This window comes from Notamacropus eugenii, chromosome 6, assembly GCF_028372415.1.
Source record: "Notamacropus eugenii isolate mMacEug1 chromosome 6, mMacEug1.pri_v2, whole genome shotgun sequence".
NCBI lineage: Eukaryota > Metazoa > Chordata > Mammalia > Diprotodontia > Macropodidae > Notamacropus > Notamacropus eugenii.
The window spans coordinates 381,871,097-381,895,488 of NC_092877.1; the positions used below are offsets into that span (position 1 = coordinate 381,871,097).

Here is a 24,392-nt window from a genome sequence, read left to right on the forward strand (position 1 = left end):
GCAAGTCTGGGAGGGGGCAGAGGCCAGAGCTCCTCAACAACACCATCCAGATTAAAAACTCACATGTAAACACATAGTGAAGGCTGGATTCCCAAGAGAAGGGCCTCCACTTGGCACTTGTGAACTAAGGAGGGCACTGGTCTCAGGTTTCCTTCATGGCCTGGACACAGGGTTCCCATGGCATAGGAAATGCCACCTCCTGAGGTAGGCAGGTGGGCACATTCTCTGCCCCTTAGAGACTTGGAGAGTTTGCAAGAGCAGTGAGAAGTGTGCCTCTCTCAGCTCCCTCCACCACCAGGGCTTGCTGGCTCCCCAGCCCCCTCTCTACCCATAGTTCCTGCTCCTGAGGGGGATGTCAGAAATCAGTAAGTTTAGAGAACCATTTCAAAATAAACGCTTTTCTGGAGTCCTTTTGTGTCCCCTTCCTCCCAATATTTCCATGTTTCAGCCTCCAAGATCTACAGCAACTTCAGAACAACGTTGCCACCCCCCAGTAGAATAACGTTCTTCCCTGCTTCCTAAGAAATGGTGCAGAATCAGATTGATTTGCACAGTGACATTTCTCTACACCTTCAATGTGTCCATGGGGGAAACTGAAAATTTGTAATTCATCTGTTCTTTCTCTATCCCATTGTCTCTCAGTGAGCTTTCCAGATAGATTTATTTTTCTTTCAGAAAATCCTCTCCTTTTTTTTCTTTCTCTTTTTTTCCTCTTATGGCAACTAGTCTAGGTCTTACTTCCGAGCTTTAGTTTCCTGATCCTTAAAATGATGCCCCCTATACACCCCAAAGTGACTGTCTCTACAGAAAACAGAAGCCAGAGGCTTCCCATCCTTTACATTCCATCTACTGGGGAGATAGCCTGTAGCTCTCCTTCACTGCCCATGGAACAAGAAGCGAGCCCCTTTCCCCTACAGGACCACAGAAGTCCATATTGCAAGGCATCTCAGAGGCTCCCGACCACCAGTCTGGACTCCTCGCAGCCCCTGGGGTTCTTCGATTGGTCACATTATTAGGTTGAGGTCAAGCTTAAATGTCCTTTCACCTGTCCACCCACTCACTGCTCCTGCCTCTGTCCTGAGCAAGAGAAGTGTGGAATCCTTTGTATACATGACAATCCTTCAAATACTGGAAAAGAGCTTACAACACCCTACCGCTCCCCCCCCACCCCTCAGCTCCCTACACACCCAGGCCTTCTTCTCTGGGCTACTTCAACTCTACTGTTCCATTTCTCCTTCCTGGAATGTTCTGGACGTTTATCTCCTTATGGCCTTCCTAAGATGGAGCAGCCAGAACTGGTCAGGACTCCAGCTCCTAACAGAAGATGCCAGTCTAGTACTTTGCCATCTCATCCCACATGCTGAGACTGTAGTCTATCAAGACCCCCAGAAACAATCTTTCTCAGATTGTGACTGAAACATCCCCTCTGTTTTGAGTAGGGTTGAGTAGGGAGACTAACTAACATGTTCATGGAAGTGACAGTACATTTGTACTAACCCTTGCTCAGCTTTCACAGATGCAACAGGAAGGGGGGGCTGGAAATCAAATGTGTGTGTGTGTGTGTGTGTGTGTGTGTGTGTGTGTGTGTGTGTGTATGATGCATAGACATAATATATATAAAAATTATATATAATTTTCACGGACATGGTTCTGACTGTTCCTGGAACTAAATTATCACTTTTGTTATGCATTCTGGTACGGTGAGGGCTTATTACTGTAGAATATTAGGGAGTAAAGAAAAATCCCCATTATTGGTCTGAAGACTTGTTAGTTACAGATTAGATTAAATGTTGGTAATCATGACAAAACATAAAATTTAAAAGGATTATATATTAACTAATGAATAAGCATTTATGAACCACCTATTGTGAGTCACCCTTTGTGCTAAGGGCTGAGAATTTAAAGAAATACTAAAATAATAGGGCCTCCTTTCAATGAGCTTATATTCTAATATAATATTCTAATGGGGTGGCAAATATCTACACATATATACTACATACATGTATACATACTTATACATACATGCATACACATATAATGGGGACATACTAGACAAATTCAGACTAGAGGAAGGCGGCTTTGGAGAGCTTCAAGTCCTGCTATTGAGGTCAGGAAGAAAACAATTCCTCAAGGTGTTTGATTGTATAATCCCTGACATTGCTAGGGTTACAGGTGGGAGCTGGGCATACCTCAAGCCACGTCTCACTTGAATTTCACAAACAATCAGTGCTATTTCCTCCAGGAGATTTTGAAGGGATAAATGTTTGAGCTGGACAGTTGAATTTTTCAAAGCTCCTTTGTTGACACACGGTCAGGAAAGGGGGCTGTTGAGAAATTAGGCAGGTGTCTGCTAATATTAGCTGGCATGTAGCTAGGTGGATTGTGATGCTGCATGGCTAGTGTGGGTGCCAGGAGCCTGTAACACAGTATGCCTACACAGGCAGGTGGTGAGGGCAAGACGAAAGACTGTGGAATGCTTTGAAAAATGTTTTTCCTGCTCCTTTTATTTTCTTTTTCCTTGAAACATGTTATTAGTAAGGGACCTGAATTTACTTCTGTTCTCAAAAATCCCTTGGAGTGTCCTTCTGGTACATGTCCCCCCCCCCCCCCCCCGCCCGGGTTGTAAGATTGAGCTCAACCCTGGGAATTTTTGTTTTCTAGTATTCCTTTATTTCCATTCTTTCCTATCATTTCCTTCCTTCTTCTTTGTTTTCCTTGTATTTCGTTATTATGCTTTTATTATAAAAGATGTTGATCTGGGGAGTTGGAGACATTTGCTCATTTCAGTGACCCTCTTCTGTCTTTGGAAAGAGCACAGATATCAGGTTTGTCAAAGAGAAAACTTGATGAAAGGCCAACCCCAAACCTGACTCCCTGGATTCTGGTGTTTGTCCATTTGGGCAATCTTATATTTTGGCAAGAACCTCCAGGGGAATATATATAAAACAATAAAAGTTGAGGGAAAATCCTCACTCCTTTAATATACTTCTCTTCTGATTCAAACTCAAAAAGTTGCTGCCTCAGCACAGTCATTGTGATTTACTCATGGGGCCTTTGGGCCAAAGCTCCCAGCACAGATGGCTCCTCCATCCTTTCTGCCCTTTGAGATTCAAGTCCCAGTTGGTGCTTTTGAATCGCCTTGAGTAAGTCATGTCAATGATGTGCTAACTTGTGGGTTGGTTAATATACTCATTTTCCTAAGCTGGATCCCACACTCTATGTTGACTTGGCCAATGCATATAAAATCCATGAGTGTTTTTTGTCTTGATATCTATTTAAAACAGGATCAGACAACCACTGGACACACTGTGCCCAGGATGGGGCCCATCTGTCATACAGACACAATGATGAGACCATTCTGGAGTGCACAAAAAGATGGTGGTTTAGAGGCAGAGGACCAGAGTGAGTTCAACAGAATCCTTCTGCTTTATATTCCCTGAGTGGTTGCAGTCAAGTCTTTTTACATCTCTTGGCCTCAGTTTTCCCATCTGTCAAAATTGTGGCAATTGAACTAAGTGATTTGTAAAGCCCCTTTCAGCTCTAATATTAACTGTCAGACAGGAGGGAGGGGGGCGCAAGTCATTGAGCTCTGCTCTCTGAACCCACGATGTCTTTATGATCTCCCATCATCCCCATCCCATCCATCTATGTTTGCCAGCTTCATCTCCAGAGGTTACTGCAATGATCACTGGAGAACAAGCCTGGTCCCTTGTTAGAGGCTCTTCCCCAATCCCAGAAGTGCATCTTATCTGCCCCCTTACTCTAATGACCCTAATGCCTTATTCTGCAGAACACTATGCACCTAGAAAGCAGGTGTGAGATGCAACTCTGAAAACTGTTAGAGGCACTCAGGTGGCTGCCTGCATCACTGGAGGGAGTTGCCGCAGTGGGAGTGCTCACATTGATGAAATGACAGGTCTGAGCACACCGTGATTGGCATTATGTACACTTTCAAACCCACAAAGCAAATAATTTATGATAACTGGCAGAAATTTGCAAACAAGTTCACTAAAGTTCTAAACGGCGCTGTCTTCTCTATGGCTCTTTGCTGACAGTAATATTGCAGATGGGAGTGCCCTTCCCCCAGCCATGGGAGGGCTCTGGTCTGACTCCCTGTCCCTCAAAGGCAGCTCAGTAATAAAGGTGGGACCTTCTGTCTTTCCAGGTGCTAGCGTCTGGGCCTGGGCCAGCCTCTCCAGGACATCCATGAGAATAGCCAGCCCAGGAGTGGCCTTCAGAAGCCACATGCTGGAGATCACATGGGCAAGAAATAAGTCCAGGACCTTTGCCTCCAGAGGCAGGGCCTTTACTCTGTGTTCCTTTATCTCCCAGGGATATATCCCAAGGACCAGAAATCAGGCCCAGCAAGATCTTCTCTTGGTGGACAGAGCCTGGAGTTGGGCCTGAAGTCAGCAAGCCCGGAGTTCAAATTCAGTCTCAGACACTTATCAGCCTTGTGACCCAGACCAAGTCACTTAACTTCTGTTTGCCTTGGTTAACTTCTGGAGAAGGAAATGGCAAGCCACTGAGGTATCTTTGCCAAGAAAACCTCAAATGGAGTTAGGAAGAGTGAGACAGGACTATTCAAATGAGAAACCAAAGGATCTTTTCACTTTCTCATATCTAGGCACTTCCCAATGGAAATGCAAGAAGGAAAGGTGCCCTTTCAGGGGAGAGGCAAGTGGGGCATTTGTCCCTATGTGGAAAGAATGCAAAAAGATATTAAGTGACTTGTCGGAGATGGATAGAAAGCATGTCAAGGTGACCAGTTTTGGTGCAAAACCCAACTTGCCTTTCTTTTCTAGAATGTTCTGTACTCACTGTCTAGTGCCAATGCTAGAAATATTATCATTCTGGATTCAGGAAGGAGGTCATGATTTAACTGTGAAAGGTACTTAGTGAAAAAGTCATCAAGACTGATTGAGAGTTGAAATGGATGAAAGAAATTAAAAAAAAATCAGAGACACAAATAAGGTCAGTAAGAAATGTGTCAGCTTATGAAAAATAGAGTAGAAAAAAGAGGAATTTCTTGATATCAGAAAAAAAAGAAGTATCAACATATTGCCTAGCTTTGGAAGGGATGAATGAGCAGAAATCCCAGGGGTGATTTAAAGGAAAGGAGTGAACGTAGAGACAGGAAAAAGGAGATGGTCATTGGAATAAGGAGCCTGGATTATAGGAGGATGAGAAGTCAAGCTGAGGATAAGCTAATCCTCTAATTTTAAATTCATCAAGACACATTCGTATAGGTGGCCTGGAATGATTCAAGTGACTAGTGCATTCAAAACAAATCAGGCACAAAGCAAAGGGCACATCACTGGGCCCATTATCACATGCCTGCCAGCTGCCATTTTTGAGCCCTTTCAGGAAGCTAGAAGCCTAGGACCAGACTGAGGGCTGTAATGTGGCAAAGGGGAAGGGAGGATTGTGGAAACTACAGACCCAAAAGACTTTCTCATGAACCAAGAAAAGGGTTTGTGAAATTCCAACAGGAAAACAACTTAAAGGCACTTCAAAGACAACTAAACGCCTTGAGCCACCAGTCTGGGCTCATAAAGAACAGAGGGGTTGCCAGACCAGTCTCATCTCTTCTATTTCCTGCCCAACCAGCCTGCTGAAGGGGTGGGACAGCAATACCTAGAACCTAGAACCTAACTGGATTTGAGAAGGCTAGAATTCTGAATCTATCCCATGGGATGCTCTCATCCATCAAACTGGGGGAATGGGATCTAGGAAAAGAGGTCCCTGGGCAGACAGACTAAGTATGGGAGGTGGAATGGTACCATGCTAGAGTGGTATTCCTCAAGTTCAGTCGTATCCCTAGTGTGTGACATTTTTATCAATAAATTTTATGTTGGGATATACTGAAATGGAGGACACACTCATTAATTTGGGTGACATGTTCATAGATGGAGAGCTGGAAATGATCTTGGAGACTACTGAATCCAACACCCTCATTTTACAGATGAGCACATTGAGGCAGAGGTTAAGTAACCTGGCCAGAGTTACAAGTGACTTTGGTTCTCTCTCCTGCATCACTGAGATGTCTGAGGATGCAACCAGCTAGACCAACAGAGGAGGGGACATCAACACTTTGGGGAGCGACCATCATGACTCAGAGTGACTCTAGGAAGTTGGAGAAGTGAGTGAATAGAAACCAAACTAGGCTAGGAAGTGAAAATAAATCTTTAGAATCCCACTAAGCAGAACAGAAGCTCTTGGAGATGTGACATAGAGACAGTCCTGGTCCTTAGAGCAGAACCTAATATCAGACAGAGATTAAGACAGGGCACTTGGATTGAGGACACTTTAAAGATGGCACCGAAAGGAGGAATTCTACTCCTTCCATTCTACTTATTTGGGGGAGATGCTTAATAGGCATATTCCAATTTAGTTATCAGTGTCAGAGTTAAAAATCTTTCTTCCAATGAGAGCCCCCTTAAAGAGGAATAGGCTGTTCTAGACTTGGTGAGTTCCCTCTTACTGAAGGTCTTCAAACAGAGACTGAATGATCCTTGCTGTTTGGATTGAACTGGATGACAGCGAAGTTTCAAATCTTAAATTCCATGATTTTGTAAGTGATGGAACCAAATGGTAGAGAACAAGTAAAGTCAGAAGCAGATTTAAGGGTTGAGAAGTTGGAGTGATGTCTTAAAGATAAAAACACTGAGAAACTGAAGGTACAGGAGCAAAGTTTGAGCGACTACGTCCTCGAAGATGGACGTTAGAAGCATGGGTGATCCAGGTGGTGCTCCCCAGCACTAGCAATGTCCAAACAAGAACAAGGCTTTAAGGGGCAATTTTAGAATTAGATATTTCTAAAAGGGACGGATAGAGAAAAATATAATAGCCCACACACTGTGGGTTCATGATCTCTGCTTTGTTGGGAAGATCAGAGTCTGGGCAGGTATTCTCAGATGCCTTTTGGGAAGGGAGAAGTTACCTAAAAAGACAATAGATGAGCATCTGAATACTGTACATGGCTGTCAGTCCTTGGAGCGTTTTCAATTAGGTCTCATCTAATGATAGGATTTTTCATTTGGAAGTAAATATGATCACAGATTCCCCCTTTCAATTTTATATGCTGCCAACAGTGCAAAAGCCAACTCTTGATTCTTCAATGAAATTCAGTATTTTAAGAAAAAAAATATTATAACACAGGTAAACCCAGAGGCAGCACAGTGGATAAAGTCCTCGGCTTTCTGACAGGTACACTTATCTTCCTGCTTTCGAATTTGGTCTTACACATTTACTAGCTGTATGACCCTGGGCAAGTCTCTTGACTCTGTCTGCCTCAGCTTCCTCATCTATAAAATGAGCTAGAGAAAGAAATGGCAAGGCACTGCAGCATCTTCCAAGAAAACCCCCAGTGGGGTCACCAAGAGCTGAAAATGACTGAACAACGGTATCCACAGCGAAATAGATGAACATCTTGGACCTTGCATTCCTTTGGCCAGAAGAGTTGATACCCAGCTATGCTTCTCCTGATCTGACCAAATGTGGTTCTTTCCTTTTTCGTTTTAATCCCACTTCAGCTAGTAGAGCTCAGAACAGTCCCCTGGAGTGGCTTCTATATTCCAAAGGATCTCAGCACCAAAAAGTTGACTCCTGCCTTCCTCTGCCATCGACTCCCCAATCTTAATTGACTTCACAAAATGCCCCTCCCCCCTCCTGTGTTTCCCTCCTGTCTCAAAATATGTGGTGTGTCTGTGTGTGCGTTTCGTGTATTTTATCTGTCCTGAGCTGAGAACAGTTTATTTGTCCTTAGGCTCCCTTCAGAGGCTTCATTCTGAACAGCGTGTGGCAGTTAGAGGCTTTGCTGCTCCCAGTCTAGTAACCCAAACTGAAGCAGGAGTTCATTTTCTAGAGGGAGTGCACAAGAAAACCAACATCCGTGCCTCTTTTTGCCCTCTTGATTCGCAGTCCTCCCTACCCTTTTAAAATGTGTCTTTATTTGTACAATCTGTGGCTATCAGCAGCAGGAAGCCTTCCAACTTGGTAAATCACTATCTCCATTGACTTAGGAGTTTCACAACTGGGACTTTTGGGCTCATTTTTGGCCTGCTTCCTATGTCCTGGGGCCATGTAAAACTTTTTTTTTTTTTTTTTTTTTTTTTTGGCTTTACTTAATCCCTAGCCTGCAGGCATGTAAAACTGATTGTGTAACTGTGCCCCTAGCAGGGGGTGATTTTGAAATAATTTTTCACTGCAAGTAAAGCACTTCTTTTAAAAATAAAAGAAGAAAGCAAAAAATTCAAAGGAAGATTCTGTTTGAGCCATGGAGAAATGGACTTTTAAATGGAGTAGCCCCTTTATGTCCTTATACGAGTGAAATCCCAAAGCGTGGGGAAGGAATCCTCTTTCCTTTGCCATGTTTCTAGCTTGCTTGCCAGTGTCTCTTCACTTGTACAGGATACGTCTGCCAGCTTAGCATCAATCCCAACCTGTGCGTGCTTGTTTACTCTTTGTTTGGATAACTGTTACCAGGCACACGGCTTGAGAAGGGTGGTGCCAGTGACGGGGCAGTTGTACCTCTGCATGAGCCACTGGTTGGAACGCACTGATTAGGGCTGGGCCCGGGGGGAGATAGACGCCTTTTAATTCATGATAACGACAGCAATGATGATAAATGATATTGGCTAACATTTACAAAGTACGCCCAGCAGCCCTGGATGGTAGGTGGTATAAGAATTTTCATCCCCACGTTACAGCTGAAACGCTTTAAATGATCGACAGCAACAACCAGATAGTTATCAGAAGACTGGCACTTGGACCCCGAGGTTTTCATATTCCCAAACCAGTGCTCTTTGCCTTATCATTGGTGTTTCTGATAGAGATATGGAGGTAGGGTCCTTGGCCAGCGAAGAGCTGTGCTTCCAACATTTTCAAGTGCCAAGAACATAGTTCTTGGAGTGGCTATGGACCTCTAGTCTGACTTCCCCCTGAATTAGAATGACCTTGAAAATCCCCAGTGAGGAAGAGGAGTCCACTACATGCCAAGGTGGGCCCACCCACTTTGAGGCAACTCTCATTGTGAGCCCGGTTTGGTTTTCCTTGCCTTGATCTTGGTGACTGATGTCCATTGTCCTGTCCTCTAGGGTCAAGATGAAGAAGACCAACCCCTCCTTCTGGGGAGAGACTTGAAAACATTTGAAGATGCCGATTGCCCCGATCGCCAATGCCTGAAGTCTTCATAGTTCTTCTGATTTAAAATGAGCAAACAAATTAAGCACTTAGGGTTAGAATAGAGGGTTAGAATTAGGGTTAGAATCAAGGGTTAGGGTTAGAATTGAGGCATATGTATATGTATATGTAGACATACAAATATATGTATATATATTTGTATGTGTATATATACATACAGATCCACACACCTGTGTATATGTATGTGTGCATATGTATATCATATATACATATGCATGCATACCTATATACATACATACACAAAGTCTCAAAACTCTCAGCATAATTTGAAGCTATTAAAATTTAATGAGAAGACATTTCTGCCTAGTCCAAGAGCACAAGAGTAGCATATGTAACCCAGCCTTTGTTCAGGGTTTTAATCAGAGGAGCTTGGTTTCTAAGCTCAGCTCTATACTAACCACTTGCAAGTCACTTAAGTTTATTAGGTCTCCGTTTTCTCTTCTGAAAAATGAAAAAGGTTACACTAGACCATCAATTCTTAACGTGGGGTTTGTGAATTTATTTTCTTTTAATTTTTTTATGTTACTCAATACAACTAGTTTCTTTTCTAATCTGACAGAGTTCACATATTTTTGAAAAACTTAATTCTGAGAAGGGGTTCATAGATTTCCCCATACTGCCAAAGGGGGATTGGTGACACAAGCAGGTTTAAGAAACCCTGGGCTAGATAACAGTAATGACCTATATTTATACCATGTGCTATGGGTGTTAACCATGTGGGAGCTGCCTCTCCTAAGTAACCTCTACCATTCCCTTCTAGGAGGGGTCCAAATCTCTCGGTCCATAAAAGAGAAAATCATCTATTCAGTTTTCTCCCTCTCTTTTTCTCTCTTACTCTCACATTCACTCTTTCTCACTCTCTCTCTGTCTCTGTTTTTCTCAACAGTATTCTACAGAGCTGAAGAAACTGTACTGCCAGATAGCAAAGACCTGTCCCATTCAGATCAAAGTGATGACCCCTCCGCCACAGGGTGCCGTGATACGGGCCATGCCCGTCTATAAGAAGGCTGAGCATGTCACAGAGGTGGTCAAACGTTGTCCCAATCATGAACTGAGTCGGGAATTCAATGAAGGTAAGAAGACTGAGATGAGATCCTCTACCTCCTTTCAGTTGATTTTTTTAGAGCATGGTCATGCCTTTAATTTGTCCCTCAAACACTGTGTGCACATTTTGTTATGCCTGATAAAAACTGAGTCTAGTGAGTTCAGGTATAACCAAGTAATCTTTTGGTTGTTTGTTTTCTTTTCTTTTCTCAAATTTCAGTTGATGGCTGTGAATCTTTCCACTAACAGGTCATGGATATACTTAACATGGATATATTTGAGTCTGGATCTATTTGCTATTACTGTGGGGATATTAGGGCAAGTGTGAGAAAGGTAGTGGTTAGGTGAACAGACAATTTGGGTCTTAGACCACAAAGCACTTCTTACAAAGGAGCTTCCAGAATCAGAATGGAGGTGGGAGAGATAGGAGGCAGGAGGAGAAAGGAGAATGGGAAAATGGGAGATGAAATGGTGGCTCAGAGTCATTAGCATAGAATAAGTTCTACAGGATAAAGAATATTGCTGAATAGCAGAATTCAAAGAAAGCAAGGTTCAAGACAAAGCAAGAGAAGAACCTTCAGAAGAGAGATGAGAACAGCAAAGCGTCAAAGAGAGTTGGAGTAGGGGAAGGGCAGGTGAGTGGGAGAAAATGGATATGTGGTCAGGAGAAAAGGGAAACACTCAGTAAACCAGCCATGGGCACATGATAGGACCCAAGTAAGAGAGTCAAGAAATATGAAAGAGAATGGGTAGGAAACAGTATGAGGCAGCGGGAATGGTGGGAGGCATTAGCCAAGGGACCACAGGATGCCACTGCTCAGACTATTTCTTCTGAACCAATCTTATCTAGAGCCTGCCAATATATGTCCTCTAAGACACAGGAGACTTTGCATAGACCCTGAAATCATTTAGCACAATTCTTGCCGTCATTCAATCTACTTATTTTCAATCTTTACATTATCTGTTAGTCAAAATTTCAAATGGCCTCAATTTAGCTTCCTCAGATCTCTTCAGATTAAGAGTGGTCCTGCACATCTGCTTCACCAGTTTTGTGTGTGTGTGTGTGTGTACTGTTCCCAGAGCAGCCTTGCCCTCTTTCTCTGACTATGGGAATCCACCAGAAGCAACATCATCTTACATTCAATACTAGTTCTAACACTTGGCTTAATACAGAGGGAAATGCTAGTACAAAATGATTACTCTTGTTGGTTATGGTTTAGGGCCCTTGTGACAGACAGAACATGAGTAGCCATGGCTCAAAGAGTTAGTTTTGTTTTTAACCCAGACTCTGTACTACTTTCTCCCTTTATTGAAAATTGATTCTTGAGTTTTCCTTGGTAGATTGGGCTGAAAATGTAGTCATGCCATTCCATTAACATCCATGAATCTTTCATCCTTCCATTTAAAAATGTTGGTCTCTTTTTCCCAGTCACAAATGAGTATTATATGGCTATATTCCCTTTTCATCATTCAATCTCCTCCTCTTACAATGATGGTGGTCATGCTAGTTATTAATATAACATTAAAACATCATCTTCCAAGGAAATTTCCCTTCCCCCTCTTTATGGACTTGGAATCCCCAGTTTTCTACTTGTATTAGATCTATCCTTGGTTTTTTGTTTGTTCATTTGTTTTGTTTTCCCTTTTTCTCACGGAGGACAGCTAATTGTAATTGTCATACTCATTTCTTTATAGGACAAATTGCCCCTCCTAGTCATTTGATCCGAGTAGAGGGGAACAGCCACGCCCAATATGTAGAAGACCCCATCACCGGAAGACAGAGTGTGCTGGTCCCTTATGAGCCACCACAGGTAAAACCCGATCAGGATGGAGCAAGAAGGGCTAAAGGAGGGTGGCTATTACTGGCATCTGCTATGCCACATTTTGATTTTAAATGCAAATTTTAGATTATGTTTCTCTTTGTCCTCCTCTTCGTCTATCCCCAAGTTTAGACCGAACTCAGATTTTACCACTACTATATTTACCCCCTGCCCACATGTATACACAAGCAAACATCATAGGATAATAGTCATAAAATTAAAAATAATAAATAAAATATCATAAATATTGTTAAATAAGAAATAATATCAAATAATAATCAAACAATAATTTAATAGTCATAAAATTTAAAAGTTAATATCCCTCAGTTGCCTTTATGCATTTCTATAAGGATAAGATATCCATATAGTATAGAAAAAGATTCCAATGCTTGTGATGGTGGAAGTGGAGGAGTGGAGATCCTATGGTGTTCATCCATAGTAGCCTCCCCGGAAAAGTTTAGAGCCCTATTAATTCTTTGCTACTTCTAAATTTTGAGATACCAGGATTATTATACCAAGGTTTATACTGTCAGCCAGGCAAATTTGCCACCAATGACTTGTCACTGAAATTCTCTCCCTCCAGACTACAAAGGTGACAGAAACACTATTTCACTGAGAAACTCTAGTGAAAAGCTCATGCTTTGGTTTTTATGACCAATAGAGAGTGTGAATGTCTTCTTGGGTAAGAGTCACTTCCGTGTGGGTTATACCCATCCATTTCCTTTCTCTCTCTGGGTCTAGGTTGGCACGGAATTCACCACAGTCTTATACAATTTCATGTGTAACAGCAGCTGTGTAGGAGGGATGAACCGCAGACCCATTCTGATTATCGTCACCCTAGAAGCTAGAGAGTAAGTCCTGTATGTGGAGTCGCCATCTTGTGTGCAGGCAAGGTCCACTTGGGAATTTCTCTCTGACTCAGCGTGTACACCCAAGTCCTCTCTCTGATTGCTCCCTTTGTGATATAAATCCTGGTTCAAACAGTTACATAAAAGACCTGACAAAATGGAGACCAAGGAGGGTGTGGTGAAGTGGGAGGGGATGAAAAGGAAAGAATTGCTTTATCTCCCGAATTCTTGACATTCGACTATTGTTTCTTATTAGATAAATGTTTGTTTTCATTCTCCCTCAAGGCATTTAACAGTTTCTTTGAGTAAATCTGCCTTGCCTAAGGGGATCTTATCCAAAGACTTCTACTGGCTTAACTCAAGTTTCCTTCACAATATAGAACCAAATACAGCTGCTCTGTTACTGGGCTCACCGCTTCTTTAGACAACAGTCCCAGAGTGATTTATTAATATCACCGGCAACTTTTAAGCCTTTTGGTGTTTTGCCAAGTTCTTTAGCCATTTAATTCATAATAAGGGCAAGAATGTTATAGCCAGGGCATCTGGGGCCCCTTGGTGACCTCTCTAGTCTGAATGGGTCCACAGAAATGGGAAACTCAGGCGGGCATGCTAAAAATGGTGCCTGAGGCAGAACTCACTCTTCTGATCCAGAACAGAGGCTGGAGAAATAGCATTCTAAGAGACAATGTGGTTCAATGGGATAAGGGCTGGATGCAATCAGAGGACCAGAGTTCAAATCCACCTCCAAATCCTATGAACTGGGGCTATTCACTGAACCATCTGTAGAAGGAGAGAGTTAGGCTCCATAGCCCTCATGGCTCCTTCCAGCCTGAAGTCTGATGCCTCATGGTTTGACATTTCTGATTTTCGCTCTTTCCTCTCTTTGGTTCTCAGTGGGCAAGTTCTGGGCCGCCGATGTTTTGAAGCTCGAATCTGTGCTTGCCCGGGTCGAGACAGGAAGGCAGATGAAGACAGCATTCGAAAGCAGCAAGTCTCAGACAGCTCAAAGAATGGTGATGGTACGAAGCGCCGTAAGTAGCTATGGCGAGCTATAGGATGGATTCAAGGCTTGTCATTAGATGGGCACTGGAGGAGAGAGCTGGCCATGCCCACTCACTGAGCCTCAGTGTAAGCCACAGGGAGAACATTCCTTGCTGTCAAGCACACAGAATTAGCCCTGGGAGTGTCTGTTCCTAAAAACAGAATACCTAATCTGATCTAGAAGCTCAGAGGAGTCCAACCCTTTCACTTTAGAGATGAGGAAACTGAGACCCAAATTGGAAAGGTGACTTGCTTCAGACCACACAATAGAAAGGCTACTATGAAATTCCAGATACCGTGACTCTCTACCACAATCTTCTGCTGCTGCTCCTACCTTTTCCTAATCTGTAAAATCAGGAAAGATGGGAAGAATAAGTTACATTTTATAGTCCTTTGAGGCTTAGAATCATTACCTTTAGCCCACGATTCAGCAATGCAGGTGTGTAAGTGTAATCATTCTCATTTTGAGGTTAAGGAAACTCAGGCTTAAGGGAATTGAATGACTTCTGTGATCTGAGCCCCTCACAAGATGTTACCTCCAGTACACCACATGAATAAGAGCTATTATTTTCATCATCACTGTCATTACCATTAAATGTGCCTTTTGCAATTTGGATGAGCCTTGGAATAAATGGTGTGTCTCTGTTCAAAGCACTGCCTAGCTAAGGAGAGCGACGTCACCACAATGTTGGCTACTCGGTAAGAGATATATATATGTAAATAGATATGCATATATATGTGTTTATATATACACACATGCATACACACATAGATACATATATGGGGGTGGATGGGAAGAGAATCCTAGGGGCACAGAAACACAATGTTCATCCGTAAAATCAGACAGGGTCCCAGCATAAAATCCCACTCAGGTCTATGAAGCTTTTTTTTTTTTTTGATTTCTGCAGTTCCATTGGTATAATGGCCAAAAAAGAAGGCAGGAAGAATTTTAAAAGCACAGAATTTTTATGATGACCATAAACATTCATTTAACTTGGTGTGCTGAATGTGAATATGAATCCTTTGTCTACCAACCCAAGGTTGGTTGCCAGATACATACTACCATCTTGGACAAAAGGAAATCAAAAGACATCAAGGGATTGTAGGCAAATGAAAGGGTATTTCCAAGCCTCACCTTAGAGAGAAAAAGCAAAAGAGCTGAAGGTGTTGGTTTACTGAAGTCCTGAAAGGCAACAGCCAACATTATTGCATGGATGCTCACTTGTCTTGCTTTGAAACGCTCATGTTGGGTGTAAGCAGAGAGACCACCAGGAAGATAATTGCAGCTTCTGCTTCAGGATCCATTGCAGAGGACCCAGAGAAAGTCTAGGAGGAACTTGATGAGCATCCAAATTAAATCAACATATACTTTAATATTGTCTGACGGAGAAAATCAAATGGGCTCAGGGAAAGCTACGTTGGAAAGTAGAATTCAGGATCAACAGAGGAAATGACCCAAAGACTTGTTGATTACTCAGATTTCGTGTTCCTCTCCATCTTGTACATTTTCTTTAAGAGAAGTGAGCAGTATTGGGGATGGTATTGTTAAATGGTAAATAACCGAAAAATACTGAAATTAATTCAATCATACCAGGCAAAAAATGTCTGGTTACTGACATAGCTGTCATTGTAGAATCAGCTGTTTTGGTGCAGTTGATGAACAATGAAAGGCAAGCTCAAAGTAAACAGTGATGGAGAAGAAAGGATGAAGTTGAAAAGACCAGGCTTGCCACAATTCTAGATTTCTAGCAGCAAAGGACCATAGAAGCCTCTCCATTCAAACCTCTCATTTCACAGCTACAGAGACCAAAGTGACTTGCCCAAAGTCACTTAATTACTGATAAAACCAGGGTACTGTAAACCTATGGACCAACCAAAGGTGTACTGGATGAAAAGTCCAAAAAGGAACATTTATGCTGCAATGAAACTGCAAAATCAGTATCCTCTTCTCAAGTACCTACTAAATGAAAGCAGGTGTGTTCAGTGGTAGAAATATAATCTCTCTCTGCCCTCAGTGATCTTATGTTACACTGCTAGAAATGGTAGTGTGGTGCGCGATGTACGGACACAAGGAGTAATGGAGAGAATCCTGCTCCCATGGGAGACAAGAAGTGGGGAGGAGATCAAAAAAGAGTGCATAGAAGACATGGCGCCTGAACAGGACCTTGAAAAAAGTCAAGATTTGAAGAACTAGAGGTGAAGAGAACACATTCCAGGCATAGGAAGGTATCCTGGATAAAGAAATTGAGATTCTGGTTAAAGACATTGAAATGATTATATATGAAATGCAACATTCAGGAAAATCAAATCATGTCAGCAAGTATGTGTGAAGTGCCTAAAATCTTCCAGGCGCTATTCTACATATTGAGCATACAAAAAAAAAAAAAAAGTCCAAACCAGTCCCTTTTCCCAAGTAGCTCAGCTCACAGTCTAAAGGGAGATGGCCACAAGTTGGACTTGACTAGGGGGTAGAGTATGTGCAGGGGAGGAATGTGAAATACGTCTAGAAAGGTAGCCCAGAGCCAAATTGTGTAGCCCACATCTTTCACAATCTCATGACTAAGAGGCAAAGCAAATAGAAGATCCCACTATTTTTATTATTTCGTTTTTTCACATGACCACAGAGTGGGTGGATAGGGGGGAGCCTTGAAGGCTGTCTTCTGTGTCAAAAGTAGACAAAGCTCAGCCAGGTGTGAAGAAAGAGACTCGCTTCACTCCCTCAATTCATGAGCATTGATATCAAGCAAGAGGCAATCACAGGTGGTTGTCAGTCATGAAAGATGTCTTATTTGGGGTCTGAACAAAAAAAAAAAAATCCTTTTTTTTAATCTGAATGTAAGAAGTAGTGCAATAATATGATTGTGAATACATATTATGAAAAAGAAGTTTGGGCATGCAGCAAAGGTGAAAGATTAATAGATGGATACACCTAATGCGATATCCATACCCCTGCCTTCCAATATGTTTAATATCAGAGGGAGGCCTCCACCCTATTGGCTGGACATTGCAAAAGGGCTTATGGAAAGTTGATAGTGAAAATGACACATGTTGAGAAGGAATGGAGGGATTGTCCTCAGCTCCTACTGCCTGGATCAGATTTGGATTACATCTATGTATGAAGCATTCCACCAAATTAGGCTGGACTGCGACTGCTCTTTAACTTTTGTATCCACAAGGACCCCAATATGCACAGGAGGTCCTGCTGAACAAGTTCTTAGATCTGCTTTTCTGAAAGGACAGCAACTTTTGAGAGGTCAACAATCTACTTTAATCAAGCACAAATATCATTCACTTAGTTCAGGGGAAAAGTTGACACCCTGAACTTCAGAGAAAATATAGAGAAACACAGATCAAACAACAGACAGGGCTTCCAGCTGTCTGACCATAAGCAATACATATACCCCAGATCAACAGACAGATCCAACTGTCTGACCATTACATACATACATAGTTACCAAAGAGAGAAGCACCAACATCTGGGTTTTCAAAGCAGGACACTCCTTGGCGGCTGCCCAGAGTCTCATCTGGCCAAAGACACACTTCCAATAAGCCCCAAAACAAAACCTCACCTCAGAATATTTATACACTTTTCAGAGCCAGAGGGTAGGACCCCCAGACCCAGTGCCTCAATGGAAATCAACAAAAGGTGTGGGCCTCTCCTAATCAAGCTTCCCTTAATGGGCAGGTCCATCAATGGGTGGTGAAGATCTTTAACTCTCTAATTAACATTACAACTTTTCATCAGGACTCCACTGATTGGAATCACTAGTTTGGTGTACCCTTTGGTGATACATTTCCTTTGGTTAAAAAAATAAAGAATCTCTTTTGTTGATTAACAATAAGGACAAGAAATGACCATCAGACTCCATCATCCATATAGCAATAGCACCAATCCTCCATTTTCATCTTCTAGCTGTTAAATACACACACACATACACACACACACACTCACACACATGTGCATACACATACACATATACATTCATATGCATACATGTTTATATTCACATACACACACACACACACACACACATATATATATATATATATATATACATACATACACTGGGTTTCTGTCACAGATATTTCCTGAGATATTACCTCAAAGAAATAACTTTCAATGTGATTTTGATGTGGATTATGGGCCTTCACCATTTCTGTCTTGAGTCAGGCTCCTGACATTATTTCTAGGTCTCAATCTTGTCTCTTGTTTACTGCTGCCCAGTAAGTCTAGAGACTGAGCAAGATAGGAATTATATGAATCCTCATGTAAGAGGGAGTGGGGTGTAGTCAAAGAGTCCTATAGTTGGAGTCTGAGGATGTGGATTTGAATCCACCTGCATAGCCTAGGATTCTAAGTCATTTCCCCCTGAATCTGTTTTCTCATCTCTAAGCAAGAGACTTGGATGAGATGACCTTGAAGACTGCTCCTCTCAGCCCACCAGATGTTTTATTATCCTGGGCAAATCTGTTGACGTCTATGGGCTTCAGTTTCTTCAAATGTAAAATAAGAGGGTTGGAGTGGATAATCTCTAAGTCCTCTTCTAACTGCAGTTTCCACTTCTTGATGATCCATAGCATCACTTTGTATTTCCCTCTTGTGTGGTAGTACCTGAGTATTTGTTCCGTAAGATGTGGGGGTGGGGAAGAGCTAATGTCCACTTCACTCCCATACTTCAAAAATATAGAGAAGGGAGAAAATCATATATAAAATGTTTTCTACTACTTTCAAATGAAGAGGATTCTCTGAATGTAGCTGTGGGAGGAAATGTTTTATATTTTATTTTGCAAGATTTAATCACAATAAACGTTGACCTTGACATAGAACTTCAAGTTTTGTAAGGTGCTTTTCTAGAAGCTATATCCTTTTACCCTCATGAAAGCAGGGACGGCATTTAAACCACAGGTCATTCCTTAGCATCTGAGGCTTATTTCATCCTGCCAACTTTGCTCTGACTTTTCCCCCCAACCAATAAAATGGTTGGCAAGAGGGGTAGCCAGTGCTGCGCTGACATGTGCTGCTGGTGCCCATCTGTCTGGTGGCAGCAGTGGAACCTGAGAGATATGCTGAGAGTCCCTTGTCTTTTGCCCACAGCTTTCCGACAGAACACTCATGGCATCCAGATGACGTCAATCAAGAAACGACGCTCCCCTGATGATGAGCTCTTGTACTTACCGGTGAGTGCAATGGCTGGAATATTTGTTTTCCCTTGGCATGAACTGTAAAACAAATTCCTTACCAACTCTTGATTTATTGACCGACAAAAAAAAATTGTAAAGTGATATTCATTTGTAAATCAGTGAACTAAGGATCAGGGATACAAAAAGGAAAACACCTTGTTTCCAAAGAGCTCCCATTCCTAAAGGGGGAGAGAACACAAACAGGAATGTTCAGCTGTAGGTTCAATAGACGGGCACCATGGTCCTTAGTGTATTAAAGCTAATGATGATACATTTCCTTTGGGATCATTTGTACTGAGAAAAATACATCTGCTTCTGAGGTTGAGCTATTTGGCAGCACTAGATTGTGAAGGTCTTGAAGGCAAGGAATATCTTTTGCTTCTTTGCATCCCTAGAACTTAGCAGAGTGTCTGGCACATAGTAGGCCCTCAATAAATGTGTATTGGCAGAGTGATTGACAGCATCAAAGACTTTGGTCAGAATGAGTAATCATTTAGGTGAGTGGGATAAAGGGAGAAAAAGAAGGTACAGATAATTGAAAGTTAACACTTTCCTAGGCATCAATAGTCTTCATTTGGGAATCTATCATGTGGTTTGTATCCTTTCTTTTACTTTCTTCCATTTCCCAGATTGATCATCTTCCTCATGCTTGGTTTAGAATCATAATAAAAATGTATCTGAAGTCCAACATGGTGGTGATATGTTGTGGCCTAAAAATGGGTCAGGTGGAAAGGAAAAACCAGCCCAGAACTAAAACTTAGCCAAAGAGAATCCATGAAATGAAGAAGCCAGTTAGGAATAACTGAGAGCTAGAAATGTTAAGGTTTATCCAGGACATTTTTTGAAGGTAAAATTCACTGTAAATGGAAAACCCTTAGGATTCTGCCCTTGAGGAAGAAGACAATTGCATCGTTTTCAGTGCCATGTTCACCCAGTCAGGTCATTATCATTTAGGACAGTGTGCACCCAGTTATTTGAACTCTCACTGCCAGAGGTCATGCTATGTGAATGCCATCGCAGAAGACTTGAGACCCAGTGAGAGGTCAGCAGTGGGATTTGAGTGGGAGCCACAGTGAGGTGGAGACCAAAGCAGCCAGACGGGTCTGGGTGTGCCACCTTTGTGCTGAGCTCTACCTTAGGTCTCAACTTTGCAATAATCATGTAGGCAGATTCTTCCGAGTCTGAACTTTAAGAAGGCACTGCACCAAAATTTTCAGTGGGTCCAGCACTTGTGGAAACTAGCATGATAAATTACAAATATTGGTTCATGCCATTATGTGCATTGAAATGCTTAAGGTGCAATTTACCTGTTGGGATCAATCCTGCTCATCAAAAAAAAACCAAAAACAAAACAAAAATAAACCAAACTTATTCAAAAGAAATTAAAGTTCGATTTCATGAAGGCTTAAGGTAGATCCCTTCAGATTAAGGCTTTGGAAGGCGTTGCATGGGTTGGCTTTTCCCTAGCAAGTTTATAATCCTGACTGTTTTCTATAGGTAAGTAGAGTTTGCAGACCATCATCGAGCAGCCTTGAAATGTGCTGAACAAACAGGGAAGACAATCTGGGAAGAACTATTCAACAAAGAGCATCCACAAAGTCAGTGAAGCACCCTGGGGAAACTGACTAGTGATTTTAATAAGGTGAATCCAATACAGACAGACAGACAAAGAGACAAACAGATATAGATGCATATTTACATACATGTGCATACATATATACATATATACACACATACGTACAGAGAAAGAATAGATACGTAATATAAATAGGTACACTAACACTTAGAGAAATAAAAGTTGGGGATGACAAGAGGATTCTGGTTCGTCATGGAATGTTAAGCGTATGGAGGCTGATGAAACAGCTAAGACAATTCAGGAGTTTGTTCCTTTTTCCTTTGAGTGTCAATATTTGCTAAAATTCTGGGTTTTCTGATTTCTTTTCTATTGACTTTTTTTCCCTTATAAAGTCTCAAAAGTATATATTTTCCCCTGGCTAAGATGTGATAGTTTGGATATTTTCAATGATTGGCAAACATCTAACCCTTAATAGCTGTCATGTAGCCATGATTTTGAACTTCACAACAATCCTCCGAGGTGGATATTAGAAACATTATCCCCATTTTAAAGATGAAGAAACTAAGGTAAGTGACATGCTTACAGTCCCAAGGCATGCTGGTATCAGGCAAGATTCCAACCTGCAGCTTCCTGATCCCAGGATGCCTCTAATAACTCCAGCTCCCTCTCTGATCATGTCCTCCTTTGTGTCCTCACACGTAGGTTAGGGGCCGAGAGACTTATGAGATGTTGCTGAAGATTAAGGAGTCCCTGGAACTCATGCAGTACCTACCCCAGCACACCATCGAGACTTACAGGCAGCAGCAGCAGCAGCAGCATCAGCACCTGCTCCAGAAACAGTGAGTGCCACCATCCCTTCACTTTGCCATGGATGAGAACACTTCCTGAGGAGCAGGGACGAGGCTCTCTAGTCTAGGCTAGAATGATGCGATCAGTGTGGCATTGCAGAGAGAAAGGGGCTGCCTCCCAACATCACTTCAGATGTGGCTGGTTTGAGTCCTGCTCTCAGTGGTAGCACACCACCCAGACAATGAAGTTGATCTCTTGGCATCACACCTCTCTTGCTTATTGTGTTAGCAAGGGCAAGGCAAGAATGAGGTTGGAATTGGGGGTGAGGTGTGGACATGCTCTCCCTAACAAGATTTCCCACCCATGTCCCACATCCTGGGATGGGTATTTGCTTTGGCAGTTCTGAATGTTAGTGGAGAAAAGTTCAGCTGAAGGTCTCAGGTGTCCATACTCCATAATAGAGTGAGGGAGAGCAGAGGGTGGGACTCTTGTTCAGCCTTGTCCTCTACCCAAAGGGCTGCATTTTTACTAAAAAAGGAGCAACAGAATGGCAGTCCAACATAAGCCTTTAGCAAAGCCCTGCCAACAATTGATGAAAAAGGCATAGAATTCTACTGGCATGTGTTTCTGTGTCAGTGGTAGATTAGTGGGCTAGGAAACAGAAAAAGTGTTTCAGAATTTCACAGATGGGAAATTTCCTCTCCCCTGTCACCCTAACAAGAGCTGAAGGCAGAAGCCATCATCCCACCATGAGAGGTGTGGTCTTTCCAGAACAAAGCTCTTTTTTGTACTGTTTTTCCTTCCTGATTTTGCTCCCTGTAGGACAGGTCAGCCAGAAATCAGAAGGGTAGAGTTTGGGAGCTTGATGGGATCTCAAAGGTCACCTGGCTTGGTACCCTGCTATTCAACAGGAAGACACTGAGGCCAAAAGGGACAAAGTCCCTTGTCCAAAGTCACACAAGACAAGTAGTAGAAGCACAAGACAAGTAGTAGAAGAGCTCCGACTAGCCTGGAGGGCTGACTGACTGAATGGCAGGGTAGAGAGGGAGAAACATTTATTAATTGCTTACTGTATGACAAGTAGTATGATAAATGCTGGATTTACAAAGAAAAAAATGAGTTTCCACTCTCACTGGAGGAGGTAGCCCATGTAAGATGGCTCTGAAAGGGTCAGAGTGCTTTAAGCAATCAACTCCTAGGGCAGATGCAAGGGTCCAGGAGTCTAGAGAGCATAGCTGTGAGCAGATAGGTCTGGGAACGTTAGGATGAAGGGGAAGGGCAGGCCTGTATTTGGTGACTCCTCACTCATCTGAAAAGTATGGCCTATCATATACTGCTCTGCCTGCCCAAGTAGTGTGGACAGCCTGGATCTGGGGGGAGCTGGAAGGATGAGCAAAGAAGGGCAGGGTGTCCTTCCTATTGGCCAGTGACCTGGCCAAAAATCTCCTACTCTTGTTTGAAAGATGGAGATAGGTGGGTCCAGAGAGTGGTCGAGACTTGTCCAAAATCTGAGAGCTTGTTAGTAGTATATGAACTGGAATTGGATAAGAACTAGGGCTGTGATTTCGCTGACACAGGAAACTTCCAGAGGAGAAATCTCTCTCCTCAAATGCTACTAGTTGGATTCATTCTCTCCAATTAGAGTCCTAGAGAATCACCCAGAAGATTGAGTGGTCTAGTGGTTGCTCAGGGTTGCAGAAGCAGACTTGAATTTGGGACATTACTGTTCTGAAGACATGCTGTTCCATGGCTGAACTAGAAAAATGTCAGGTCTTCTTGCTGTGGGGGCAGACATTCAATCCATGGTCATTAAAGGACATTGATAAGCTAGAGTGTGTGGAGAGGAGGGCAGTCAGGATGATAAATGATTGGGAGCCCTTTCTCAGGAAGTGCTTAGCCTGGAGATTGCTTTCCTCAAGCATCTGAAAGAACTGTTGTGTTGAGTAGTGATTAGAATCTTTCTACTTGGTCTCAGAAGGCAGAACCAGGAACAATAAGTACCCATTTCACAGAAGTCAATTGAAGCTTCTTGTGGGGGAAGACTTCCTAAAGACCAAAATGCTACAGTTGAGAATGCCTTTAGAAACCATTTGGTCTAGCTCCTTCATTTCACGAATGTAGGAACTGAGACCTTGGATTAGTAAATGAATTGCTGGAAGTCACAGTTAATAAATTGATCTTTAACCCAAGAATAAAGCCCAGGCCTACTTTCTTCCTCTCTAGAGTAAATGTAGTTTCCAATCCACGTATCACATGTGCTTATGCAAATTAGCCTTCAAAATGGCCACATTTTGCCACCATATTAAAGTATACCAAAGTCTTCCCCTGGCATTGGTTTGTTCTTGACTTTGAGGCTCTTGAAGAAAGTTCCTAGCCTAAGGTCAAGAAGAGACAGATGCACAGCTAATGCCAAGAGGAGGAAAAGATAATGTGGAAACTGGGGCTCCGTTTATCCATGTGCTGGAAAGGATACTTACAGGCCAGGTTAAGACCACATTCATTGATGACATCAAATACTGGAACTTTGGGAGTTTAAGCTGAAGCAAGTGAAAAGTGAACAGTTCAGACATGCTTGTGAAATTCAAATTGAGTTTTGTTTACCTCTAGGCAAAGAATAATAAAGTATCTTGCCTGAGACAATTGAAGACTCTCTGCGATAACATAAATGTAAACAGAAGTGGAATTACCAAGTTTACTGTTTTTCTGTGCCCTGGGAATTGAGCTAGCTTAGTGGCCCTTAGTGAAGCATTCATTTGTCCTCTCCTTGGTGATGAATGCAAACTCATTGAGGGAGACATTGGCCAGTAATTGACTATTTTTATGTCTGTTCCAGCAAAATTGGAGCTGACCTTTGTGAAGAAATGGGTGTCTTGATAAGTTGTTCAAATA

At 42.3% G+C, this 24,392-nt stretch overlaps 1 protein-coding gene across 8 annotated transcripts in view; it reads left to right on the top strand.

Annotated features, from left to right (window-relative positions):
- Positions 1-24,392, top strand: part of TP63 (tumor protein p63) — a 240,944-nt gene that overhangs the window by 192,700 nt on the left and 23,852 nt on the right. For 6 of the 8 annotated variants that reach the window (XM_072618845.1, XM_072618847.1, XM_072618846.1 and 3 more), the window contains 6 exons: positions 10,091-10,277; positions 11,944-12,059; positions 12,810-12,919; positions 13,811-13,947; positions 19,053-19,135; positions 21,417-21,553. In XM_072618845.1, the coding sequence (XP_072474946.1) occupies positions 10,091-10,277; positions 11,944-12,059; positions 12,810-12,919; positions 13,811-13,947; positions 19,053-19,135; positions 21,417-21,553 (770 nt within the window). The remainder of the gene's footprint in view (positions 1-10,090; positions 10,278-11,943; positions 12,060-12,809; positions 12,920-13,810; positions 13,948-19,052; positions 19,136-21,416; positions 21,554-24,392) is intronic. The other 2 variants (XM_072618844.1, XM_072618849.1) reach the window with 1 other exon arrangement.